Source organism: Notamacropus eugenii, chromosome 2 (assembly GCF_028372415.1).
Source record: "Notamacropus eugenii isolate mMacEug1 chromosome 2, mMacEug1.pri_v2, whole genome shotgun sequence".
NCBI lineage: Eukaryota > Metazoa > Chordata > Mammalia > Diprotodontia > Macropodidae > Notamacropus > Notamacropus eugenii.
In genome coordinates, this window is record NC_092873.1 from 11,861,136 (window position 1) to 11,888,806 (window position 27,671).

Sequence of the window (27,671 nt, forward strand, 5' to 3'; positions counted from 1 at the left end):
CTATGGCCTGTAATCTAGTTCTAAATCTATGATCCTATTAACTTCGCTCTGGAGGAAGTCCTTTTCCCAAGTCTTCGCCTGTCTCCAAAAGCTATTGAGATAGAACCAGGAACCTCAAATCCCACGTTTGCTGATAATAACTTCCATCCCAACTTCCCTGGGAAGACTGAAGCCACCCAACAGTAGCTCTCCAAATCCATGCTTCCAAACCTCCCAGCATTATAACTCCCTTTCCTTTCTTTCTTCTGTAGTTAGAGAAGACATATCCTTACTCCTAAATTAGAATGACCATTGACTTAGGACTTTGATCCATCCCTACCATATCCTCCAGGACCTTGGTCTAATGTATTTCTTCTAATGTATTTTAGTTATATAGGAATAGATATTATGGTATCTTATTTTGTTTCCACAAAAGTTATTGGGAAATAATCAGGAGTTGTGGGGAAGTTCGCTTATTTTATTTTACTAAGACAATGACCGTCATGGGCCAGGCGGACTAGAAAGGTTAAAATGGAAAAATCAGTTCAAGCCTGAGGGGTTATACCTCAGTCACAAGTACCCTCATGACCACACCCACATAATCTACATAATCTACATACTGAGGGAATGTATGGATATCAATTTGAGGAATTTGACTCACCCTAACTCTAGCAGGAGAGACAGAACTGGGCAACCTCATTCCTACCTCTATATCTGTGTGAGTGTTCCTAGTGAGGACCATATCCACTTGCTGAAGAGAAGTGTAATAAATACCTTCCTTTGCCCACTCCATTTTTGAGTTCTTTCATTGAGAAGGTGTATGCTGTACTAAGGGGCATAACATATGGATCTTCTTAAGGCATGCTACCAGGGAAACAATGGGCAGTGGTAGCTCATCCCGGGCTCTCCATAACCCTGCCTGGGAAGTCCTGTGATCTCCATAGATGTGCTAAAGGACATCTCATGTGGATCTTCTTAAGGGCACAATACCAGGGAAGCAGCTAGCAGTCTGTCTGGGCTAGCTCCCTGACCCTGCCTGGGAAGTCCTAGGATTCCCACAACTGAGTTTCTCACAGTTACTTCCTCTCCACATCTGCCCATGAATATGTTCAGGTCTCCTCTATTCTAAAAATCCTTTCCTTGACCTTTCTGCTTCTTCTGCAAATACCTCCTCTCTCCCATTATCTTCGCTGTCAATCTTGAAAAAGTGCCTATACCAGATTACTCTACATCACTGCAAAAGCTGTCCTCACCTTCTCACATTAGATTTTTACTCCACAGCAATTGCTCTCTCAAAGGTCTGAGAAAGCATTTATTTTAATGGAATTTTATTTTTCCAATTACATGTAAAAATAGTTTTCAATATTCATTTCTTAAATAAGATTTGGAGTTCCAAATTTTTCTCTCTCCCTCCCCTCTTCCCTCCCCAATCAGCAAGTAATCTGACACAGGTTATACCTGTGCAATCATGTTAAACCTATTTCCATATTACTCATAGAGAAAACATTTAGTAAGGGCTTCTTATGTACTATGTGCTGAGGATGGTCTTTGTTCTCAAGTAACTTCCATTCAAATAAGGAGGTAATGGCTAAAGTGGTATTCAAATTGGAAAGCCAATCAATCAATCAATCAATATTTATTAAGCCCCTAATATGTGTCAGACTGTGCAAAGCGATGGGCATGTAAAAAGAGGCAACAAATAGTCCCTGCTTGCAAGCGACCTACGATTGAGACAGACCATGTGCAAACAGATACAAATAAAGATACATAAGGACAAATAGGAGAATGTGAATTTAAAACTGTGATCAAGTCAATATCACTATGTCTGGTAGGAAACTCCACCCCCTCCCTCCCAAGGTGGCCAGTTACTGTGCCCAAGGAGAAAACATTCTGTCCTTGATTAGGGCAGTTTTCTAATAGTGATCACAGCCTTAAGATGAGCCCTTAAAGCACTAGGATCTTTCCACAGATAAAGGAACTGTCTGTGCTACTCAGAGTGTCTGTCTTTGCTGTGCTCAGCAAATCTCACGAGACAGAAAGAAGATGCCTGTGAGACAGGCAGTAGACAGCCAGAGAACTGCTGACCAGACTCGTGAAGAGGACAGGTGAGTCCTCTGTCTGTTTCTGTTTCCTGGGGAAACCGAGAGACCTGGAGGTAGCTCAGAGTCCTGGGGAAGGGAGGTGGTCTGAAAGAGAGGGGAGCATACCAGTATTTCTAGAGCCAGAGCGATTGGGTGCTGGGGCAGGAAGCATTTGATCTGTTCTTCCTGATGGCAGAGGGCAGAAACAGGAACAATCATAGAAGCTGTGGAGATGCCAACTTATGCTAGATTTCAGAGAAAAATTTCGAACCATTCAAGCTATACCAAAGGAGAGTGGGATGTCTCAGGAGGTGATGAGTTCTTTGCTCCTGGAGGCCATTGAGACACAAGGTCTCTTCAAACCACCTCCACTCCCACCCCATTTTATATTTGAGGAATTTGAGGTGGAAGGAGGTAACTGCCCAAGGCCACACAGCTAAGAAAGGAGAGAGTTTGGATAGGAATTAGGATTCTTTCCCTCCAAAGCCAGGACTTTCCCCACTACACTGTGCTATTGGTGAAGGGGGAGAATTCTTATAGAAAGGATTCTTGCTCAGTTACATGTGAGATTAGGTGGCCACTAACATCCCTCCAATGCTTCAATTCAGGGATTCTGGGTGTTGGGGCAAGATTGTTCCTATGGTCATTCATTCTCCTTCTGACAGGATGAACAGCCTAGGCAGTGTCTGACTTATCAGTCAAGGGAAGTCTTTACACTATAGGATAAAAGGGGACTGAAGCATCTTTTAGCAAGTAAGTAGGGACCCTTTGGAATTTCTTGTCCTTCCCAGCTCTATGACCTGGGCCAGCCCAAGATTCTGCTTAGGGAACACCATTGACACCTGGCAGACCCTGGTGCTTTGCAAGCTCTCTTTTTTCTGCAGTATCCAGAAAGAGTTACTCTCTGCTCTGGCTGTTGGTGACATGGGTTATGCTGGTGACCCGGCGTGGATTAAAGGAAAGAGGGAGTCAGAGTAGGGCTACAGAGGTGTGGGAGCTCACTTGAAGATGGGGTTCCCAGTACTCTGTGTAGACAGTCTCAGATCTTTATTAGTTCCTGCACTGAATGTTCCCAGTGGCATGCCCAGCGGTGCAGTCCCAATTCTAGGAGCCATGGACCTTTCTGCTTCTCTTATCTGCAGATCCACTTTTTCTATCTCTTTCTATCCACCTGGGCTGGAAAATGTCTACCGTTAATTTCCTCATGGTTTATTGATTAGGACAAGATTTGTTGCATTTTCCAAATTTTTATGTGAAGAGGCCAGTGGTGGGACTTTGGCTGCGATACTTCTGTTTTTCCCATTTTGCTGCATCTGTTCCTCACACAAAGGTTTTTCCCACATGTTCTTGTTTTCCATATGTTCCACATGGTTTTCTACATATTGCACATGAGTCTTATGTTTCATGTGCTGTCACATTGCCTTGGTCCAGAGTTTGTAAAACTAAAACCTGGGGCAAACTCACCTTTCTGCCTGCTTTTTATACAGATGATCAATTCAGAACATTTTAAAATAATATTTTATTCCATTAAAAAATAACAAAAATATTAGCCCAAATGCCATAAAAGTGACAGAGGACAATATTTTCTGCATAGGTCCATATTTGGACTAATGCTCTCAAAAGTCATCAGTCAACTGGCATTTATGAATTATATATCATGTACAAAGCACTATGTTAATCACTGGACATACAATGATATACTTTGTTCCAGTTGGTCTGTAGCTAATCCTGGACTGGATTCTTGTCCCACCTCTGAAATGCTGGCCTTGTAACCCTGGGTAAGTCATTTAACAGCTCAGTGAGTCAACAGCTCCCTCAGAAGAGCTGCTGTTAGAGTGGTGGATGAAATAGGAAGTCCGTCTGTAGCCCAAAACATCAACAAACACATATACCATGCGTATATACTATACATGTAATACATGTGTATGTATACATACATATATACACACATGTTCACACATATATCTCTATTTAGAAGACTATATTTGTACCTTCATTGGTATTGGGAGCCACTGGAGTTGATTGAGGATGGGAATGTCATGGTCAAACCTGAACTTAGGAAAATCACTTCTGTTGCTGAATGGGGGATCTGTTGGCATGGAGAGACACTCACGGCAGGCAGACCCAGCAGCTACTGCAATAATCCAGCTGTGAAATAATGAGAGTCTGCACCAGAATCGTATTAGGATCAGAAGAGAGAAGGGGCCATGTTGCAAAGGTAAAGACAACATGCTTTGACAACAGGTTAGATATGGCAGATACGGCATGAGAGATAGTGAGTAGTTAAAGAAGATGCCCTAGGTTTCAAACCTGAGGGACTGGAAAAATGGTGTTGCTCTTTACAGTAAATGAAAGAGACAGGGAAGAGGGCTTGAGGGAAAGATCATGAGTTCAGTTTTGGACACACTGACAGTGTTTAAGATGTCTACTGGACATTTAGCTCAACCGTTCAGAAAGGCTGTTGGAAGTGAGAGAGTAGATGTCAGGAGGGAGATTGGGACAGGAAAAGAAGATCTGAAAGTTGTCAGCATAGAGTTGGTAATTAAATCCATCGGAGCTGAAGTGAAGTAATACAGAAGGCCCAGGACAGAACCCTGTGGGACACCTGCAGTAAGTGGGTGTGACTTGGAGGAAGATCCAGCAAGAGGGTCTGAGGAGTGGTCTGATAGGTAGGAGGAAAACAGGAGAGTGGTATCTTGAAACCTAAATGAAGGGGAGTATTAAAGAGAAAACAGTGACCAATCGTGTCAAAGGTTGCAGAAAGGTCAAGGAGAAAGAAGATTAAGAAAAAACCATTGGATTTGGAATTAAAAGGTCTTTGGTAACTTTGGGGAAAGGAGTTTTGGTGAAATGATGAGGCTGGAAGCCAGATGATAAGGGATTAAGGAAAGAGTGAAAGGAGAGAAAGTACAGTCACCTGTTGTGGATGGCTTTTTCAAGGGGTTTATAGGATGATGGTTTGTGGGGGATGGAAAGGTAATGTGAGGGATTTTTCAGGATGAGGGAGACATGGGTGTGTTTGTGGGCAGTAGGGGGTGAGCCAGTGGAAACAGAATGACTGAAAATAAGTGATAGAAATGGGGATGACAGAGGGGGGCAATCTGTTGGAGCAGACAGGATGGCTTGAGCAGGTACAGGGCTTGGCTATGGCAACTAGTAAGGCCATCATGTGAAATGGAGATGAAGGAGGCAATAGTGGCCCAAGGCATATGAGTGATGAGAGATGAGGAAAGGTTTTTGGAAAAGAGGGAGCTGAGGGTGAATGGTGTCAATTTTTTCTTTAAAATATGAGGTGATTTTTCAACTGAGAAAGTGGAGAGGGGAGACTATAGAAGTTTGAGGATGGATGAAAAGATTTGGAAAAGCTTCTGTGGAGAGTGGGAAGGTGAATTGAGAAGGGTGGTATGGGAGGATTGCCAAGTATCAATGAAGGCCTAGTGGAGGTTGTACAGCATAAAGTTGTAATAGGATTTTCTCCACTTTTGCTCAAAAGCCTATGTATAGCAGTAAAGAAAGCACACAGTGGAAGTAATAGAAAGCTGATGTTTGACAAGGTACAGTCAGTGAGATGATAATGGGACAGAGATTCATGGGAGGAGAATAAGATACAGTTGAATTGGTTCACCAAAAGGTCAAGACAGGGAAGAGAGTGGCTAATGCAAGGGAGATGGCCAGGGAGAGAACTGAGGGGTGGAGAGGTGGAGGGATCAGAGGTCATGAGATGGATAACATAAAATACTTGGAAGTCTTCCAACAAAGAAAAACTCAGGAACTATATGAACACAATTACAAAACATTTCACACAAATAAAGTGAGATCTAAACAACTGGAAAAATATTAATTGCTCATGGGCAGGCAGAGTCAATATAATAAAAATGACAATTCTTTAAATTAAACTCCTCATTCAGTGCTATACCAAACTATCAAAAACCATTTTATAGAGCAAGAAAAAATATTAATAAAATTCATCCAGATAAACAAAATGTCAAGAATACTAAAGGAATCAACGACAAAAAATGTGAAGGAAGATGGCCTACGTGTACTAAGTCTCAAGCTGTATTATAGAACAGTAATTATTGAAACAATCTGATACTGCCTAAGAAGTAGTGCTGAAGCAGTGGAATAGATAAGGTAGACAATACACTGTAACAAATGGCCGCAGTAATTTAGCGTTATATAAACCCACAGATCAAAGTTATTGGGAAAACTGGAAAATAGTATGGTAGAAATTAAGTATAGACCAACATTTTACATTGCATAAAAAGATATGGTAACAATGAGTATATAATTTAGACATAAAGGGTGATAGCATGAGGAAATTAGTGGAGTCTGCATAGTTTACTTGTCAGATCTATAAGAAAGGAAGAATTTAGGACCAAATAAGAAAGAGAGAACATTACAAAATGCAAAATGGATCATTTTGGTTACAGTAAATTTAAAAAATCTTTGCACAAGCAAAACCAATACCACCAAAATTAGGAGAAAATCAGAAAAAATATGAGAAAGATATTTTTATATCAAGTTTCTCTGATTAAGACCTCATTTTTTAAATGTATAGAGAACTGAGACAAATTTATAAGACAATTTATAAGTCATTCCCCAGATGACAAATGGTCAAAAAATATAACAGACAGTTTGCAAAGAAAGAAATCAAAGCTCTGTATAGTAATATGGAGGGGGAAGACTCAAAATCACTATTCACTAGAGAAATGTAAATTAAAGCAACTTTGATATAACATCTCACACCTATAAGACTGACTAATATGACAGAAAAGGAAAATTACCATTATTGGATGGGATATGGTAAAATTGGGACACTAACACACTTTTGGTGAAGTGGTCCAACCATTTTGGAGAGCAATTTGGAATAACCCCCAAAGTTCTTTAAAACTGCATACCTTTAACCCAGTTTCTTTAATTCTACTTCTAGATGTGAATCCAAAAAAGATTTTTTAAAAAAGAAAAATATAATTTATATGTACAAAAATATTTTTAGCAGTTCTTTCTGTAGTGGCCAAAAATTGGAAATAGAGGGTATGCCCATCAATTGGGGAATGGTTGAACAAGTTGTGGGATGTGACTGTAATGGATTATTATAATGCTTTAAGAAAGGATGTGCAAAGAAAATTTCAGAAAATTTTGGAAAGACTTATATGAACTGATGCTGAGTAATGTGAGCAGAACTAGGAGAATATTGTATTCCGTTACAGCAACATTGTATGAAGATCAACTATGAATGACAGCAATTCTCAGTAATATAACATTTGAAGTCAATTCCGAAGGACTTATGAAGAAGAATACTTCATTTTATTTCCTTATTTCAATTTCTCTGGCTATCATTTTCTTTCACAAACTGACTAATATAGAAATATGTTTTACATGATTGGACATGTGTAACATATATCAGATTATTGTCTCAGGGAGGGGGGAAGAGGATGGAAAGAATGATAAAATTTGGAACTCAAAACATAAATAACCTGAATATTAAAATTATTTTTACATGTATTTAAGTAGCAAAATAAAATATTATTTAAATAAAAAGAGGGCGTAAGGTAGATGATGAGTAGGGTTTGGCAGGGAAGGCAGAGGGAGAGGCTAGTTCACAACAGTGATGAGAATCAAAAGCTCACAAAGACTCCATTATAACGTCTTCCTCTTAACCTTCTGGTACATGAAATCTTGGTTAGAGAGAGGGTTGATTTGGACAGTGTGGACAGTGCTTGCAAGCCATCCCCATTATTAAAAAAATGTTCAGAGGGCAGGGACCTCCTAATAGAGGGTTCTGTATCAGCCCCTCTGAAGGACAGACCACTAATTCTTCTCTTCGTGTCTCTTAGGATACAACTCAGTCGTTCAAATTAAGTATCTCAATAGTTTCTTCCTGTCACTGACTGAGAGGCAGCCAACACAGAGTGATGAAGGTCAGAGGGGATAGAAGAGTAGACTCACTGTCAGGAAGATCTGAATTCAAATCCTGCCTCTAAGATGACCTGGCTCTAAGATACTTTCCAAGTCAGTTGACCTTTCATTTTCCCCAGCCAACCCTCTAAGACCTTGAAGGGTACTCAACCTAGGGCCTGTGCATTTCTTTCTTTATAACAGTATTTCAACAGAACTGGATTTCTTTGTAATCCTGTATATTTTATTTTATGCATCTGAAAACAATATTTTGAGAAGAGGTCCATAGACTTCACCAGCCAGACTGTCCATGACATCAAGGACACAAAAAGTGGTTAAGAATCCTTGTCTCTTATGGCACTGGAAACTACTGAGCAAGAGCTGATTTGAATTGATAAAGGGAATTTCCTCATTAGGAGCTAACTCCCTTTCCAGATGAAATTCCAGGTAGGGGAGGGGGAATCTTCCCTCTGGCCCTCCCCACACTCTCAAAAACATTAACACTAAATGGGCACAGGCTGTTTTTGTCTTTCTTTGTATCCCCAGGGGCAGGTACCCAAGGGAGTGCATAAGACCTGTTTCTTGGTACAAGCCTTATGACCACTTTACGGATGAGGAAAACAAAATCTAAGGAGATGAAGGGGATTGCTGACATTACATAGCTCTAATGACAATTCGAGGATTACAAAGATAAGCTATGGCTTATCCTCCTGGCTCTGCCCATCACCCTGAAGCTCCCATTACTTCCCAGGCCCATGTTGCCTCTTGTTCAGGGCCTCATGCACCTTCCTTTCTCTTCTTCCAGGTTCATGGGTAGCCTCATGGAGACCCAGGCAGCACCACAAGGAGGAAGCCTGAACATTCCTCAACAAGGACCCAGGGATGCCCAGAAGGACTCAGAGATGGAGCTGGCCAAGGCAGCCATGGAGTTCCATCAGAGGAAAAACCCACTGCGGAAGTTCCTGAAGGGTGAGCCCAAGGCCCTGGGGGTAAGTCAGTGTTCTCCTGGACTCCCCCTTCCCAGGCTAGGGAGATGAGTGAACTTATTACCATCTCCCAAGGACTCAGCTGTCTTTACCTGTGCAGAGCCAGGTACCTGGGAAGTACTCCTAGAGTTCTAACAGGGACCATTTATGTTTCCAAGGAAGAACCTGATGAGTCCTAGTCCCAAGGGATAGCGATAGAAATTTCCTAGGCTCACCCCCATGAAAACTCCTGTCTAGAGTTCACTTGTCCTAAAAACTTGCAGGGAGAAGTGAGGAAATGATGTGAGGGCATTACCTTTCACCTTTGTGCTCCACTCTTCTGAAGGATGAAAGGCTCCTGCAAAAGGTGCTTCTGCTTTATTTCCTAGCTTTGCCTTTTTTCTCTAAATGATCTTGTACAGGAGCATGGAGGAGGTAGTTTGAGAGAGAGGGAAGAAGGCTTTTAGGAAGCAGTGGAATATGGTGCAGAGAGGGAAAAGGGAGGAGGCAGGGAATGAATCAGTCTTGGATCAGTCTGTGCCAGAGATTCTAGAAAGGAGGGAGTCCTATGTGGGGTATTTATTATGACTTTTAATGTAGTATCTCCCCCCTACCCCCATTCAGCAAAACTTGACTAACTAAGATCTCATCCTCACAAACAAATGAGCCCTGCTTCTGACCTTTGCTTTCAAGCAAGGAGAGCTTTGTTTGCTGTAGCTCCTTTAGAGGAAGGCACAAACTCTCTTACACTCAGTCATATGACTAGGGAGGGAAAACAAGGGAAACTCCATGACTCCCCTCCTCCCCCAAAGGAAATTGAGTCTTTTTCTTTGAACTTGACTGGAATGGACATTTTCTTTCCAGAAGGAAAATCATCATCCCCATTAAGCTCTTTGAAACACTGAGCTAGAACCATTTTAGTGAACCTATGTATGCCGTAAGCTGAGCATTAGAGCTGCCTCTTCACTTGTATCTCCTGAACACCATGGAAACCAAGGTCTTGTCTCTGTCTGAAATCTATGTCTGACTTAGGATCAGAAAAGACATTTAATTCAGAGCTTAATTTTACATTGCTAAGAATGCTTCTTATCAGAATGCATGGAGTATCCATCCATCTTTCCAACAAACTTGGAATGACTTTTGGGGTCATGGTGCCCTCTCTCTCAAGTACAAAGTTTTCCTCTCCCATAGAGATGATTGGAAGACCAACAGCAAACATTTTATGCAATGGAGATAAGCTAGATGCATTTCCAATAAGATCAGGGGTGAAACAGGGATGTCCATTATCACCACTATTATTCAATATGGTACTAGAAATGTTAGCTGTAGCAATTAAACAAGATAAAGAAATTGAAAGAATAAGAATAGGCGAAGAAGAAACCAAGTTATCATCTTTGCAGATGATATGATGATATACTTAGAGAATCCCAGAGATTCAAGTAAAAAACTACTTGAAATAATACACAACTTTGGCAAAGTTGCAGGTTACAAAATAAACCCACACAAATCTTCTGCATTTCTATGTATTAATAACTAAGTCCAACAGCAAGAGATAGAAAGAGAAATTCCATTTAATGCTAGGGTAGACACTACAAAATATTTGGGAGTTTACCTGCCAAAACAAACCCAGGGACTATATGAACACAACTACAAGACAGTTTTTGCACAAATACAGTCAGATCTAAGTAAGTGGAAAAACATCAGTTGCTCATGGGTAGGTCGAGCCAATATGATAAAAATGACAATTCTACCTAAATTAATTTACTTATTTAATGCTATAGCAATTAAACTATCAGATAATTCTTTTCTAGAACCAGATAAAATAATATCAAAATTCATCTGGAAGAACAAAAGATTCAGAATATCAAAGGGATGAATGAAAAGAAATGCTAGGGAAGGTCGCCTAGCTCTACCAGATCTCAAATTGTTTTATAAAGCAGCAATTATCAAAACTACTTGGTACTGGCTAAGAAACATAAGAGTAGACAAGTGGAATATACTAGGTACTCAAGACACAGTAGGCAATGAATATAGCAATCTCCTGTTTGACAAACCCAAGGACCCCAGCTTCTGGAATAAAAACTCACTGCACAAGAAAAATTGCTGGGAAAACTGGATAACAGTGTGGTAGAAACTAGGCATAGTCCCATGCCTGACACCCCACACAAGAATAGAGTCCTAAAGGGTACAAGATCTAGGTATAAAGATTGATGTCATGGACAAACTGGAGGAGCAAGGGATGGTGTACTTATCGGATTTAGGGAGAAGGGAAGAATTTTTTACTAAAGAAGAGATAGAAAGCATCATAAAGCACAAGATGGATAATTTTGATTACATTAAACTGAAAAGGTTTTGCACAACCAAACCCAATGCAACCAAAATTCGGAGGGATGTAGTATATTGGGAAAAAAAATTTTACAGCTAATCTTGGGGATAAAGGCCTCATTTCTAGAATATATAGAGAACCGACTCAAATGTATAACTATACAAGTCATTCCCCAATTGATAAATGGTCAAAGGAAGAAATTAAAGATATCTGTAATCATATAAAAATGCTCTAAATCACTTTTGATTAGAGAGATGCAAATCAAAACAACTCTGAGGTACCACATCACACCTATCAGATTGGCAAACATGACAGAACAGGAAAATGATAAATGTTGGAGAGGATGTGGGAGAGTTGGAACACTAATTCATTGTTGGTGGAGCTGTGAGCTCATCCAACCATTCTGGAGAGCAGGTTGTATCTATGCCCAAAAGGCTCCAAAAATGTGCAAACCCTTTGACTCAGCAATATTGCTTCTAGAACTGTATCTCCAAGAGATCATAAAAATGGGAAAGGGTCCCACATGTACAAAAGTATTTATAGCAGCACTCTTGGGAATGGTTGAATAAATTATGGTATATGAATGCAATGGAATACTATTGTGCCACAAGAAATGATGAACAAGAAGACTTCAGAGACACCTGGAAAGACTTCTATGATTTGATGCTGAGCAAAAGGAACAGAACCAGGAGAACTTTGTGCACAGCAATGACCACAGTGTGTGAGAGTTTTTTCTGGTAGACTTGGATCTTCACAGCAATGCAAGGACATTTAAAAAAAATTCCCAATCTAAGGCAAAATGCCTTCCACATTCAGAGAAAGATCTATGGAATTCAATCACAGAATGTAGCAGATCATTGTGTGTGTGTGTGTGTGTGTGTGTGTGTGTGTGTGTGTGTGTGTGTGTTATGTTTTGGTTTGTTATATGATTTCTCCCATTTATTTTAGTTCTTCTACACAGCATGACTATAATGAAAATGTATTCAATAGGAACATATGTGTAGATCCTATATAGAATGGTATGCCATGTTGGGGAGACTGGGGGGGTGCAGGTAGGGGGTAAAAATCTAAGTTTTATGGTAGTGATTGTAGAGCATTTAAAATAAATAAAATGAATATATTATTTTAAAAATGATTGGAAGGCTGGAAAGGCATAAAAACAATATCTTGTCTAGGGGCAAGGTCAATGGCTTTCCTAATTGTTTTTCTCACCTTTTCCTGTGTTTTTGTGACAGAAAACTTTTCCAAACTTGAGCCTCTCCTCAATCATTAATCATAGTAATTCACATTTTGTGTCATGTTTACAAAGTAATTCAATGAATCATCTAGAATATTCTATAATTTGGAGAAGAAAGGAGCCTTAATATCTCTAACAATCCATCTTCTTCTCTTTGGGTAGCTAAGGTGGCATTATGCCCATTTTAAAGGAGAATGAAGTTCAAGAAACTACCTGAAGGCTGTTGGGTTCCATTCTTCCCTTAGTGATTCCTCTGCCATAGGGTACACTTAGTCCCTGTGTTTTCTCTGTGTGTGCTCCTCTTCTCTAGAATCCCCTGCTGCCAGTGAACTCCAGCACAGAAGGCTTCAAATTGTAGAGAATTCTAGTTCTGGGACCATTAAAGTGAGTGACCAGTCACCTATTAATTTGAGAACAGCAGGACCATAGCAATCAATCAATGATCCTATGGTGGGCCTGTGAAACTTAAGGAGGGAAGGAAAATGTAAGTAGACTGGGAGGACAAGAAAGAGCCAACTTCTGAAGCCTTTAAATAATAAACAAAGACATTTTAGTTTGATCCTAGAGGCAATGGGGAGCCCTTGGAGTTTATTGAGCAGAGCAATGATATGATGGGAGTCTCTCTTTAGCAAAATCCCTTTGGTACATCTGTGGAGGATGGATTAGACTGGGAAGCGACTTGAGTCCAAGAGACCAATTGGAAGGCTCTTGCTGGAATGTCCTGGTAAATGTTCAACACCTGGCTCTCTGAATTCATTTTAATGTGTATTATTATCATTTCCTGTGTCACTTCTCTATCAACTAAACAAATTTAATTAATTGAACTTTATTAGTTGATCAAAATGTAATTGTCTCAGCAATTAAAAAAAAAGGTCCACCTTTGAGTTGTAGCATTTGTCAGTTTCCAAGGTGGAAATGGCCATGTTGAAAATTTAACACTTGGTTCTTGAGAGCCAGTTGGCACTGCTGCCAGCCCATCTCTGGTTCTTCCCATAATCCAGGAGAGAGTGGCTGTGTGAATGAGCCAGAGGGGACACATGATACAGATGTAACAACAAAAATGATAAGATTTCATAGCTAGTTGGCTAAGAGAGGTGAGTGAGAGTGACAGTTTGAGAATGACATAAAGGTCAGATGCTTCAGTAACTAAGAGGATGGTGGTGCCCTCCATAGCAATGGAGAATTTCAGAGGAGGGGAAGCTCTGGGGAGGACTTAATGTGCAAGCCCAGAGATGGGCTTAGAGGAGGATTAGGAAGGGTGAAAAGCAGAGGAGGTTTCTTGCCTTATTTATGCATTCTACAAGCATTTTTTAAGCATTTACTATATACCAAGTTCTGTGCCAAGTGCTGGCGTATATGAAGACTGATAGGAGTAGTCCCTGTCTTCTAGGAAGGAGACCACATGGGCACAAATATGTAAAACATATACAAAGTGAATGGGAGGTCATTTTTAGATGAGGAAGTAGCAGGTGGAGCATTAGGAAAGACTTCTTCTGGAAGCTGATGGTTAAGGTCTAATCTGAAGGGAATCTGAAGCAGAGGTCAAGAGTGAGGGTTTTCTAGACATGGAGAATGTCAAGTGTGAGGAACAGCCAAAGGGTGTTTTGGGCTAGATTGTGGAATATGTGAAGGAGGACAAGGTTCAATAAGGCTGGAAATGTAGGTTGGGGCCAGGACATGAAGGATTTCAAGTGCAATTTGCATTTGACCCTAGAGCTATAGGGAACCACTGGGTTTTAAAGAGCAGGGCTGTGGCATGGATAGATCTGTGCTTTAGGAAACCCTTTGGCATCCACATGGAGGATGTTAGGGAGTAAAGGCTGGAGGCAAGAAGACCCATTTGGAGGTTTATACAGAGCAAAAGTATTATCAAGCTGGTGGAACCCACTCCCTCTTCATTTTGTACAATTAATAATTTTAGCTTTTTATAAATACTTACAATACTTAATAACTTTTTTTACATTTAATAACTTTTAATACACTGGCTTTTGGATTTGGGTCATTGGGGCAACTTTAATCATCTGGAATAGTTAAGAACTTTTGCCTAGCCTGGTAGATGTCCTCCTAATGATATTCTGAGCATGTCTGTAGGTAGCAAGGAAGGCTGGAGGAGAAAGGGCAAGGGGAAATACGAGAGGGAGGAGCCAAGATTGTGCTGGTGATCTGCCACAGATGAAAGGAGGTAGGGAGACCAGGGTCACAAATATTGAAGTTAGCCTGGGCAAGAAGGGCCATCTCTCACTCTAAGATTTAAGTAAAAGAAGTGAGTGTTGGGGATAAAATCAAGAGGTTTAAACATTTCAGGACAGCAATCCAGCCCTGAGCAAGAGCCTCACAATTTCTTTCCCTTCTTCTAGGTCATTCAAATCATGATTGGCCTCATGAACTTCAGTCTGGGCAATATTTTGGATCATACCTTTCTCAACCAAATTGGACAACCTTTTTTGTTTCACTCAGGCTACACATTCTGGGGTCCAGCTTTTGTGAGTAGTCCCTGGCGTTATTTATTGCTTGGTATCTCATCTTCTGTCCTTTGGGCCTCAGGAGGGTCCTGAGACCAAAATCTCCTTTATTCTAGACATTTCTTCTTAACTGGGCTTGGGACTAAGTACATCCCACAGACTCATGAGCCTTCAGGCAATCTTTTAGTCCCTGAACAGGGAAACTTTCTGCCCTATGCCTATTTCGATCTTATTAATTACCAGTCAGAAAAGTATTTAGTCAGGAAGGAGCTAGGCTATCTATTAGAATAGGCCACAGAGCAATCCATTGATGGAACTCAGACCCAAGGGTGGAGCTTTGACTTCTGACCAATATAATCAATGGCTCTTCAGCAGCACATTTGCCTAAAACAATTGATTTGTCAATTATAATTCTTCCTTATTGATTTAATGAAATCAAGCGCTTTAAGGGCCTTTGCCAGACAATACTTGTCTTTTAAGTTTGTCACTCTATACTCCGGAAGCATCTGTGATGGTCTTTTCTTTAAAACACCACTAACTTCGATTCTTTTCTCATTTCACACCAGCAGCCCTCAAACTACCCCCCTCCCCTTTGTCCCCATGGAGCTTCACAGCACTATTGGAAGGCTCTGGGTAGTCCTTGTGAGGTCACAGGGGTCAGAGAGAAGAGAGTAACCTCAGAGATAACCTATGGCCCATCTGTTCCTACCCCTCCCTCAAATCCCTTTTATTGACTTCACTCAGGATCAGAGAACTAGTTAAAGCTATTTAGTCTGGTACCCTAATTGTACTGGAAAGGAAACTGAGGCCCAAAGACTCTAAGTAATGAGAGAAACAGCAACAACAAGCCTTAGAATAGGGTTCCAAGGGTTCCAAAGGGCCTGACCTGTTGTTCTGGTTTTTTTGGGTTTTTTTTTTTGATCCTCATAACAGCCCTGCAATGTGGGTACTATTTATTATTTATCTTCATTTTAGCAGTGAAGAAACTGAGGCTAGAGGAGTTTAAGTAACTTGCCCTGGCTTACTTAACTTAATAAATCCTTAAAGTGGGATTTGAACTCAGGTCTTCCTGAGTCTAGGATGCTCTATACCATCTAGCTGCTTCAAGTGACTTTTCCAAGTTCATAGGATTATTAAGCATCAGAGGGAAGGTTTGAAGCCATGTCCTCTGGATACTTTTCAGTTCAATTTGCTTTACAACCTTTGCTGGAAGATTTCTGGTGAGGATATGGGATCATACTATGCTTTGGTATTCACTCTCCTTTACCAGGGGCTACTAAAGGGTGTAGTAGATATAGTGCTGAGCCTGGAGTCAGGAAAGCTACAAATCCAACTTCAGACACTTCCAAGTCACATAATCCTGAACAAGTCACCTGACTCTGCTTGACTGACTCAGTTTCCTCATTTGTAAAATGAGCTGGCAAAGGAAATGGCAAACCACTCCAGTATTTTTGTCAATCCTCCCACCCACAGTGGGGTCAGGAAGAATCAGCCATGACTAAAACAACTGACCAAAGATTCCATTCCCAGGCTTTTTTAAACCATTTTGTACATCTCTAGTACTTCTCTCTCTAGCTTAGTGATTATATATCAGTCTTTCCTTTTCCACGCCCCTTTCAGAAACCTCTTTAAAAGTTTAGTGCCCAAGGCATTTGGTTCATTTTGTCACCAGTCCAGTCTGGAATTCTTGGGACAGAGAGCAAGCTCTAACTCTAGTTAGAGACATCAACTTATCCAATGGATGAAAGAAAGTGAGGATATACATGCCCCCACTATCTCACAAGCACACTGCATCTCATTAAGTCTGATTCTGGACCCCTATAGCACATGATCCTGGAAAGGCCAGCTCAGACCAGAATTTTAGGTTAGACCAGCCTGTTCAGAGTAGTTACAGTTAGCACTGTCTTGCTGAGAAAAATAAAGAGAGGGGGAGCCCTTACCAATGCTATAGTCTAGAATAAGCAGACCCCACTCACTTTTGACAAGGTCATATACTCTTCTAGGTCATTCTTCTCATTGTACACATGAAGACACTGAAGCTCAGGGACTGAGGTGATTTACCTATGATAAGATAGTTGGTATCAAAGGAGGGATTTGTACCACAGATCCCAGGACTCCAAAGTTCAGCCCCTGTCCCCTATGCTAGTCTGCCTCTCCTGTCATTGAAGATATGGCTCAGGGATGAGATAGAGAGGGATGATCACAGCAATTGTCAAAATCTTCTTTTTATTCTGGGCCTGCTGCAAATAGACTCTTCTACCATTCTTGTTTCTGTCTCCACGTTCCCCCTTCTCCCCTCTGTGGAAAGCAGCCTTGACCCATCAGGTTAAACCCAGTATCCTGTTTTCAACCTGCAACAGTTGGTTATTCCAGAACTAGTTCAACAGCCTTGTAGGTTTGTTCCCAACAGCGCAAGCCTGTGGCATTCTCTTGTTGGTCTTTGGGCACAGCATCATAGAAGTCCTTGATGTGGGGGTGTTCCATGCTGAAAATCACCCAGTTTCTGCTGGAATCCTTGGCCTTGGCTTCTGTACAATAAAAGTCTAATCTCCCTGACTACTCGTTAGCCCCAGCACACACACATCCACACCCACACACCTATACTTACACACACACACACACACGCACTCACACACCCACAAACACTCACATCTTCTTTCAGTCAGGAAACACCTGCCCAACTTCCCCTTTTTAAGTGCTCTTTGATTTCAGTAACTCACGCACTGGAAAGCTTTCTCTTCTCTCCTCCCAGTTAGGAACTCTGCACGTGTCTTTTCATTGAACCCGGGGGGGGGGGGGGGGGGGGAGGGTCACTGACATAGAGGGCTATTTCCTGAGGCTTTACAACAAGTCCTGTTGACTGAGTCCTTCTAACATTGGAAAGATCCCACTGGGAATCAGACTCTAGCATCTGTTTCTGAAGCCCTAGGTAATATAGTCTATGATGAGTTAGAAGGGTATCTTCTACTTAGGACTGACCTCAATTCCTTTGCTTGCTATCCTGGTATTATTTCCTATGTTGACTCCTTGGAATTCAGAAAAAGATCTATCTGAGGTCTTCCTTTGTTTTAGACCCAGGATCCTAGAGTATCCTAAATCCAGAGTCTATACTTGATCAGCTACAGCAGAATTTCATCTCTAGTTGGGGAGTCAGCTATTCATTCTTTCATTGATTCATTGATTCATTCATTCTTTCACTCAACAAGCATTCATTAAGCCCCTTTCCCACATTCTTCCAGTTGGACATGTCATTATCCTCAGATCTCATATCACTGGAATAAATATTCTGTGAGGTCCTAAGCTCTTCTTTGCTGTATCTGTGACCCCATTTAGCCTAACATAGTGGGAGGCAGCATTGGTAGAGAATTAGGAAGTCCATATCCAATCTTGCCTCTGACACACTCTGGCTGTGGGAGCCTGGCAAGTCCTGTAATGACCCAGGAAAGTCTCTAAGATGTTGAGGTCCAAATGAGTTACCGATTTGAATTAGTTGAGGTATAAGGTCTCTTCATAAATAAAAATCATAGGGGCAGCTAGGTGGCCCAATACATAGATCACTGGGCCTGGAGTCAGAAAGAACAGAATTCAAATCTAAGCTCAGGAACTTATTTATTAGCTATGTGACCTTAAGCAAGTCACTTCACCTCTGTTTGCCTCAGTTTCCTCAACTTTAAAATGGGAATAGTAACAGCACCTAAATCTCACGAGGATCAAATGTTGATAATAATTTTAAAGTGCTCAGCACCATCCTAGGCTCATAGTAAGTGCTATATGAAAATAATAATATTTATATACTGTTTATTATGTAGCCAGCATTGTACTAAATGCTTCATACATTAATATAAATGATATTAGGTGAAGAAAAACACATTGGCCTCCCAGCTATTGACCATCTACATCAGGAGATCATGACCTTTGTGTATCATAGACTTCTACAGTCATCTAGTGCAGCCTCTGGACTCCTCTCAGGATGTTGTTTGTAATGGTATAAAAGAACCTGCATAAGGTCACAAAGGATATAGTGGTATCAGAGCGTATATTTTTTCAGTTCACAGACCCCCAGATTAAGAGTTACTGACTGCGCTAGCTTTAACTTTTCTGCAAGGAGAGTTCCCCTAGCATAGGCCTTCCAATTTCCCTTGCCCTCTCTCACCCTATGCTTAGAGACTTCAGAGTGTTTTGGGATACCTCTAATTCTGCAGCCAGACTGACTCTCCAACTGGCTCAATTCTCCACTCTCTGAATGTGTCAATCACAAGTTACTTGCTTTCAGGGATGGCAGAAGGTGGGCCTGCTATGAGAAGTTGGACAAAAGGGTGCTTGATCACAGAGGGAGGGGGCTTGCAGGTCCTCATATTGTCATTTTCTGTTAACAGTTCATCCTCTCTGGCTCCCTTTCCATTGCTGCTGAGAACAGGACCACCAAAGGCCTGGTGAGTGGCCATTTTTCTGTTTAGTTCAAGAAGGAAAGGGGTGGTAGTGAGTCGGGGAGGAGGGAGACAATAGCTTTCACCTTTTCTGAGAGAAACACTGAGGGAATTTTTCTTAGAGAGGGTGGAAGTCATCTCAAAGGGCAGAACATTTTGGGAACCACCCTAAGGTATTATTGATGGAGTTGTGAATTAGTACAACCATTCTGGAAAGATATACAAATAAAGTGAATGAAATGTCCATTTCTTTTAATCAGAGATTTCTCTCTGCTAGGCTTACACCCCAAACAGGTCTCTGACAAAAAAGAAAGGCTCCAGTTACAACAAAATATTGAAAACAGTTTGTGTGGTGTGTGTGTGTTTGTGTGTGTGCGTGGTAGCAAAGAACTGGAAACAAAGTAGATGCACATCTTTTAGAGAATGGTTAAATTGTGGGGCATAAATGTCATAGAATATCACTGTGCTACAAGAAATAAAAAGCATGATGGAAAAGAGAAGCATGAAGAGAGCCCTACGAACCATATGCAGAGTGGGGTAAACAAAGTCAGGAGAACGATGTACAATGACTACATAATTTTTGTTTTTAAAATAAATTTAATTGATATCTGTTACATTATCTAAGTTTCTCCCACATTCTTTCTCTTTATTTTTGTAAAGAACCATCCAATAAACAGTATTTTAAAGAAAAAGAAGGAAGAATAAACATCATCAAAACCCATCAATGCCTTCAAAAATTTCTAAATATATGCAGTGTCGCAGGTCTGCAGATCTTCTACCTCTGCAAAGGTGTTGTAGGTGAAAGGGGTCTTCTCATTTCTGTCAGTCAGTCAGTCAATGTGCATCTGCTAAATGCCTAAGGCACTTTGCTAAGTGATGAAGAATCAAAGGGAAAAAAACCAGTCCCATTCTCCAGGAGCCCACAGTCTAATGGGAAGACATCATGTAAACAACTACGTACAAACAAAATCTCTATGGGATAAATAGGAAATAACAGGAGTGGAGGCACTAGAATGAAGAGGGGTTAGGAAAGGCTTCCTGGGGAAGCTGGGATTTTAGCTGGGACTTGAAGGAAACCAGGAGGTGGAGATGAGAGGAGGGAGAGCTTGTTAGGCATGGGGACAGCCAGAGAGGATGCCCATAAGGGAGACATGGGGTGTCTTGTTCATGGAACAAGGGCCTGGAGCCCAGTGATGGGAGTAAAGTGTAAGAAGACGGGAAAGGGAGGAGGGGGCAGGTGGGAAGGGTTTGAAGGCCAAGCAGAATTTTGTACTGGATCCTGGAGGCAATTGGGAGCCACTAGAGTTTATGTGAGTAGGAGGGTTGGCAGGGTCAGACTTGAACTTTAGGAATGTCTCTTCTTAGACTCTGTGCTTGTTTCCAATTTTGAAACACTCATGTTCGTTTGACGCAAAGTCTAGCCCAGCACAAGCAAAGCAGGAAATTGCAAAATTGTAAGGAACAAATCTGAGAAGAGACATGAGAAAATATCTCCCTTCACTTCCTCTGCAGAGGTCGGCACCATAGGTGGGGAATATTGCATATCTTAGCATTTTTTTTTATTTCATTGGTAGGTTTTGCTAACTTTTTTTTCTCTTCCTTTTTTTTAAGCTCTTTGGGAGGAGATGGGGCAGAAATTCAGGGAAATCCAGTCAATATGAAAGCAAAGGCTAACGATAAAAATCTGTTAAAAAAAATAAAAAAAAACAACCTCACCTTTCAAAATGAGTTGACCTGGAAGCAACTCAACTCAATACATGTAGGAATAGAGTTAAATTTGGAATGAGAGAACCTGGATTTCCAATTCTGACTCTGCCATTTATCAGTGAGCCTTGAACATATTACTGCTGCATATTACATACTGTTGAATAATCAACAATTTGCCTAGAAAAAAAAGATCTGTGGGTTTGAGGGGACTGCAAACTCAAGACTAATCAGTAGTATCAGGCTTTTCACTCCCTCCTCCCAATATGTACTCTTTCTTTAATCCAGAGACAATGGATGCAGGGCTGTTCCACTAACAAGATGCTCCATGTGCTGGCTCCCTGCATTCTCCCTGAATGCCCTCCTGCCTGGATTGCTCTCTCCCCTCTTATCCAACTACTGACCTGACTACTGGCCTCCTTTAAGGCCCAACAAAAATCTTACCTTCTACAGGAAGCTTTCCCCAATATCTCTTTGTTTCAATGCCTGTCCTTTGTTAATTATTTCCTATTTTCCTGCACAGAGCTTGCCTCGTACATATTTGTTTGTACATTTTCTGCCAATTAGATTGTAAGCTCCTTGTCTTTCATCTCTTTTTGTGTCCACAGTGTTTAACAAAGTGCCTGGAACCCAGTAATTGCTTAACAAATCTTTATTGAATTGAATTAAAAATTGCATTGCTCTCTCAGTCAGTCAGTAAACATTTATTAAGCTCTATTAAGGTGTCAGGCACTGTCCCATCAGTTTGTTGGACTGCGGTTCAAATCCAGGCTCTGCCTTTTACCATCGAAAGCACCTTGGGTAATAATCAATCCACAAACTCTTATTAAGTTCCTACTATGGAAATACACAGAGAAATCCATAAGTCAACATGAATTTTTTGGCCACAAATTAGTCACCAGGTACTGAGCCAAGATAGCAGGGTTCATATGAAGAAAAGCAGAGAAAACTAGTTTCTGCTCTCAAGAAATTCACAGTCTAGCTGGAAGAAGTGTGTCTATTGTCAACCATTACCGAGTACATTCATAGAAAGACAAAGAAAATTAGTCTGAATATGAGTGTTTCTCTCAAAGCTTATGAAACATGCATATAGACATATGCATGGGAGCTCACGATGAGACAATGAACTCAAAGATGGACACACAAAGGGCATTTTTATATCTTCAGAGCAATTCCCTGTCACCTGTCCCTCCCTTCCTGGCTCAGTATGTCCATGTCAGCCAAAATTCTGGTCTTCATAGGATTGACCATGATAAGAGAAAGGAATTTCTTAAGTGAATAGGTTGTAAATATAATAAGAGAAGACAACTGACAAAATGTCAATTGAAATTACAATCCTAAGCTATCTGTATTTCCTTTACCATTAACATGACATAACATAGTATATGTCCATAAACATTTAAGATAAGTAAAGTTCCATTATTCAAGGTAGTGTCTGGTCAAGGTGCCTAATCTTTGGTAGTCATTTACAGAAGAATGCTCTGGCCATCTTCATCTGGCCTTGTAGTATTGACACAGAAAGGGACATTTTGAGTTCACTCAAAGAGCAAGGCATGTTGGTTAAGCCAGAAAATGCAAAGCATTATGGTAGATTAAGATCAGAGTGGGCCACAATGCCTCTCTTGACTGGCCCATCCAGGTTTTAGGCCTTTCTCAGATCTTTGAGATTCAAAATGGTTTGGGGAAGGGTTTACACATGTAAACCAATATGTGTTTGGCTATATTGATTAATATGGCACTCATATTTTATCCATTTATTCATGATAGATATGCATATATACAAATATAACGCACACAAATCTTTATCTAGTCTGATAAGTGACCAGAAATAGAGACAAGGGGCCTTTGGTGGGAGGCATTGAGCAACATGAGAGTCAGGAAAGGTTTCATATAGCACATGGCATTTGAGCTGAAGCCTTGAGGGAGACCCAGCATTCCAAGAGATAGCAGGGATGGGAGAGTGCAGTCGAGGCCCAGGGACTGACAGCCCATGGAAAGACAGTTTGAGATCTTTGTCTCTCAGTCACCTTTCTTCCTCTATGGGCTCTTTCCTTTGTCTTCTTCCTCTTACTGCTTCACATGATTAGTTTCACAGAATTTTGATTTGGACGACTATGAAGTCCAACCCCTTTCATGGAGGAAACTGAGACCCAGAGAGATGTCAAGGGTCTTGGAATGACTCCCCAGGGAGGAAGTAGCCCATTTAGGGTGGGAGCCCAGTTACATGCATCCCAAATCTGGTCTTTAATTTCGTCCCTCTGACTCACACGTCTGTGCATTTGGCAACTTTGGTAATAGGGTGAGTTAATAACAGGTTCTCTGAACATTTTTGAATCTTTCTCATCAGGTCAAGAGCAGCCTGGGATTGAACATCGTCAGTGTCCTCGTCTCAGGGATGGGGATCTATTTACTTCTGGGCAGTTTAGGCAATATATATTCCATCTATCAGCATTATACCACTGAGCCTGATGTCTATCCTGTGGGCTTCTCCATTTTATTTGTGAGTATTCCCTGAGCTGGGTGGGAATAAGAACTTCATAGGAGACTATGTTCTCCTTTGGCTGCTTGGGGGACTCTGAGGCCTTTAGAAATGGGCACACAGGTTCATGTAGGCACCTTGGAAGTCTTTACCTTTGGAAGGTCCACATTTTTTTCTGGTAACAATATTTTGAGGATAAGGTTTAGAGTCTTCTAATACCATGCACTTTGTCTTCAGCATTCTCCCATCTCTCACTCCACCCCCATAAAAACTTCATTGGAACATAGACTAAGAACAGAGAAAGGGCTTGGAGATCATCTAGTTCAGCTTCCATATTTTACAAATGGATAAACTGAGGTGCAGAAAAGGATAATAATAGCTAACATTTTTATATTGCTTACTCTGGGCCAGGCACTATGTATACCAAGCACTTTATATATAGGATTTCATTCAATCTTCACAACAATCCTGTGAAATAGGTACTAATATTATCTTTATCTGACAGATGAGGAAACTGAGGCAAACAGAAATTAAGTGACTTGCCTACGATCACCCAACTAGTGTGCGGAAAAACTCAAGACTTCCAGTCAGGAAGCTCTGTTCACTGTACCACCTAGCTGCCCTTGAAGGATCATAGATTTAAAGATAAAACGGGGCTTGAGATCATCAAAACCTGGATCCTAAACTTTGTGTGTGTGTGTCCTGAACCTTTTGGGCATACCTCCTTCTTGGGAGAAAGGTTCCATATTTTTAAATTCATAAAATAAAGTACAAGTTGTTAGATTAATTGAAAAAATAAACTTGTGGCCTCTGGGTTTAGCAGCTGTAGTCTCTCCTAAGGATGGGTTACCTGAGACCCAGAGATGGGGCAGAAGGTCATAGGTTTAGAGCTGAAAGAGGACTCAGTCTTCAGGTCAAACCCCCCATTTTAAAGACAAGGAAGAAAGCCAGCCCTCAGAGGGTCCACAAAAGACAGAGCCGGGTTTGGACGGTGAGTCTCATGGCCCCAAATTTTAGGTACCTCCCGTTGCACCACATGGCCTTTCCGACACTCACCAAGCTTCCCAACTTTGGGAAATCTTCCAGCTCCAAATCAAGCCTTATAGGTCTTATCAGCTAAGCCTCCTTTACAGTCCAGGAGCATGGAGCTCAGAGGGGGCTTGGAACTTACCCAAGGTGTCTCAGCCAGTGTAATAAATGGCAGAGAGTCCGATTTGAATTCAGATCCTCTGGCTCCTGATTTGACATTGTTTCCGCTGAAGCAGCTGTTGTTCCCAAGCTCATTTCATGCATCAGTGAAGGAGAGATCCAATGGAGAGGAGGCATTCTTAGCCCTAGGATCTCACCAGGTCAGGACAATAGGGACTCCTTCCTGGTGAGTCAGGGCTTTGAGCCTGCTACAGGGCAGGAGAGAAGGAGTTCTTCTTTGGAAGAAGGGGAAGAGCAGGGGACCAGGCAGGGAGGAATGGAGCAGGGAAAGGACAGCAGGTGCTACAGGTGGTACCTGTGAGTGTGTGTGTGTGTGTGCATGTGTGTATGTGTGTGTGTGTGTGTGTACACACCTGTGAGTGTGTGGGTGGTTTGTGTGTATGTGTGTGTTTGTGTGAGTGTGGTTCCATGTATGCAGCTGTGATTGTATATGTGTGTGAGAGTGTGTGTGTGAGTGTGTGTGTATAAGTATACATGGGACTTGAGCTTGTTTCTTCTAGGAAGCTACTGTTGAACATGGAAAGTTTTATCCATTATAGTCACATCCCTGTACACGGTGTTTCGCTCTCTGTCTGCTGGCTTTCCTAGGGCATCCTCAGAGAGACCCCAGGGATACAAGATGCAGCAGGCAAGATTGCCTTTGCTCAGGAAGGGCGCTGACCTGGGTAAAGGGGCCTAGTGCTGAAGCAGCTTCTTGTACCAACACAAGTCAGCAATTACTCTGCCATATCTAGTCTTGGAGAGTTACTTGAAAGGCTATTATGTGTCTTATGATGGGCTTGAACTTAGGTTCCCCTGATTCCAAAGCTAGCTCTCTATCCTCTGTCACGATTGCCACAGTTTTCATGACTTATAGGTTAAAAAAAGAAAAGGAAAGCTAGGCCTTCAGGATGTTACTATAGGTCATGTAGTCTGGCAGAGCTAAAACTGGGACCAGAAGCCTGGAATCCTTCTTACTGTCCTTTGCCCTGGCTAATATTAGGTAATTATCCTTCCTTCTCATCAAATTCCCCACATCTTCCTCTTTCCTGTTCCTTTTTTTTTCTTTACTACTTAATTCCTCCCCCCTCACCCCCAATTACACATCCTGTTCTCTCTCTAGGGTATCAATGGGCTTCTGCTGGTCTTCACCTTCTTAGAATTTATCATTGCTATCACCCTTGCTGGATTTGGCTGTCCTGCGACCTGCTGTAACCAGGGTGAGGTAAGTACCTGATGCCATATGGTACCCATAGTTCCATAGGCCTTTCCCTGTGAGATGCAGGCAGAGGGCCCAGATTAGACCTTAAGGAAGCAGTGTAATGTTCAGAGAGAGCACCTAAGGAGAGCTCGCTTTTTCTGGGACACAGTCCCTCCTGGCTCACTGGTTTCTGCGTATCATAGCTTATTGTCCAGAGTGGGAGGCTTACTGGCAGGTGTGTGCTTAGCAGCTGGCATCTGCTAGCCATTTTGATGCTTCCCCATCACTACAAACCATCTTCTCGTTTTTGATGAAGGCACAACATCACCATGGAGGAGAAGGGCAGGAGAGAAGGAGTCCTTCTTTGGCTCCAAAGGGGAAGAGCAGGGGGCCAGGCAGGGAGGCATGGAGCAGGGAAAGGACAGCAGACTGACAGGACTTGTGTTGAAAAGCTGAGGCTGGGGCTGGGGAGCAGCACTGCCTGCAGTTGGCTGCCAGGGCCAGCCTCCCCAGGCCTTCTTGCCAGGGACTTATGGGGCTAACATGTGTTCACTTTGCAGGTTACCATCCTGATGCCTTTCTCTCCCTACATGCAAGAAGTCCCAACTGCTGAAACCCCCAAAGAAGGGATAGTGATTCGGGGTTCCAATGCTGATGGGGACAAGTTCCCAGGAAGCCATGCCCATCATGACATTTGAACCATGGGCTTCCCTTTGCCATGGATGGCACTTTCTTAGAATGAGTATTTCTCAACTAAAGACAGAAAAATGATTAAATTTTCCTGAAAGTCTTTAATAAAAGAGCAACCTCAGTCTTGAGTATGGACACTTTCTCACTTCCCTTTCCTGTCACAGGAACAGACCACTAATTCCTTCAGGGCTGGCAGTGAACAGTATCAGCAGAACCTTCAATGGATCACCCTTGTCCTCAGCTTCCCTAAGTGTCATACACTGTGCAGGATTCTGAGGGTCAGGGTCGTAGAAGGGCAGAGGAAGGCATGAATTTAGAATGAAAAGGGACAATTAGATTATATCAAGCCCACTCCCCTTTACTCTGCAGATAAGGAAACTGATGCCCAAAGAACAAAAATGACTACTTCAAGGTCACACAACTATTGATTAGCACAGTTAGGACTGAATCTTTGATTCCCAAGAAGTGTTCTTTCTTCTATAGCACAATCCATTCCATAAAGATGAAGGAGAGCAAAGGGGGCCACAAGGGAAGTTCTTCAACCTTGGGAACGTTCAGCTATCATTACTGAGAGAAGTGGTGCCAATGATTCTCTATCAAAATCCTGGGATCCATATTCTATACTCTTGTATCTGATTTACCTCATCCCTCTCCAGGGATGACCACAGGTAGAAAGACAGGTCAAGACACCAAGTGTTAGCCTTCCTTCTCTGGGGACTCAGAGAGGATGCCTAGCCTCCTTTCAGATGTAAATCCACACAGACTCACCTCATCTACTAGGTTGTTAAAATCATTGTCCAGTTCACTGATCCTGCTGTACCTCCTCAGCTCAAGACCAAAGAAATTATGCCTATTTCTCTTCCTCAGAGAAATCAGAAGCCAATAAATCCTGGTCCAGGTCCTTCCTTCAGTCCAGCGCTGAATCTACTGCTGTTCCAGACACCTGATTCCCAGCTCATCTGGATCCCTTGTCTCATAGAACTTTCCAGAACTCATTTCTCCTGTACTCTAAGTAGACATCATCTTGCTCCCAT

The 27,671-nt window shown here is 41.7% G+C and overlaps 1 protein-coding gene across 5 annotated transcripts; it reads left to right on the forward strand.

Annotated features, from left to right (window-relative positions):
• The first annotated feature begins 1,882 nt into the window (after nucleotides 1-1,882).
• On the forward strand, nucleotides 1,883-26,758 carry LOC140524369 (membrane-spanning 4-domains subfamily A member 4A-like). Of its 5 annotated transcripts, XM_072638746.1 has the most exons (7): nucleotides 1,883-2,084; nucleotides 8,764-8,947; nucleotides 14,844-14,969; nucleotides 19,325-19,381; nucleotides 23,427-23,579; nucleotides 25,870-25,971; nucleotides 26,508-26,758. In XM_072638746.1, exons 1-7 carry the CDS (start codon nucleotides 2,023-2,025, stop codon nucleotides 26,643-26,645), a joined length of 822 nt encoding a protein of 273 aa, XP_072494847.1. In that variant the 5' UTR covers nucleotides 1,883-2,022; the 3' UTR covers nucleotides 26,646-26,758. The 5 variants fall into 5 exon arrangements, with proteins under 5 accessions (XP_072494847.1, XP_072494849.1, XP_072494850.1 ...); XM_072638748.1 differs by lacking the exon at nucleotides 23,427-23,579; XM_072638747.1 differs by lacking the exon at nucleotides 14,844-14,969 and having other exon boundaries at nucleotides 1,939-2,084.
• Nucleotides 26,759-27,671: the final 913 nt, after the last annotated feature.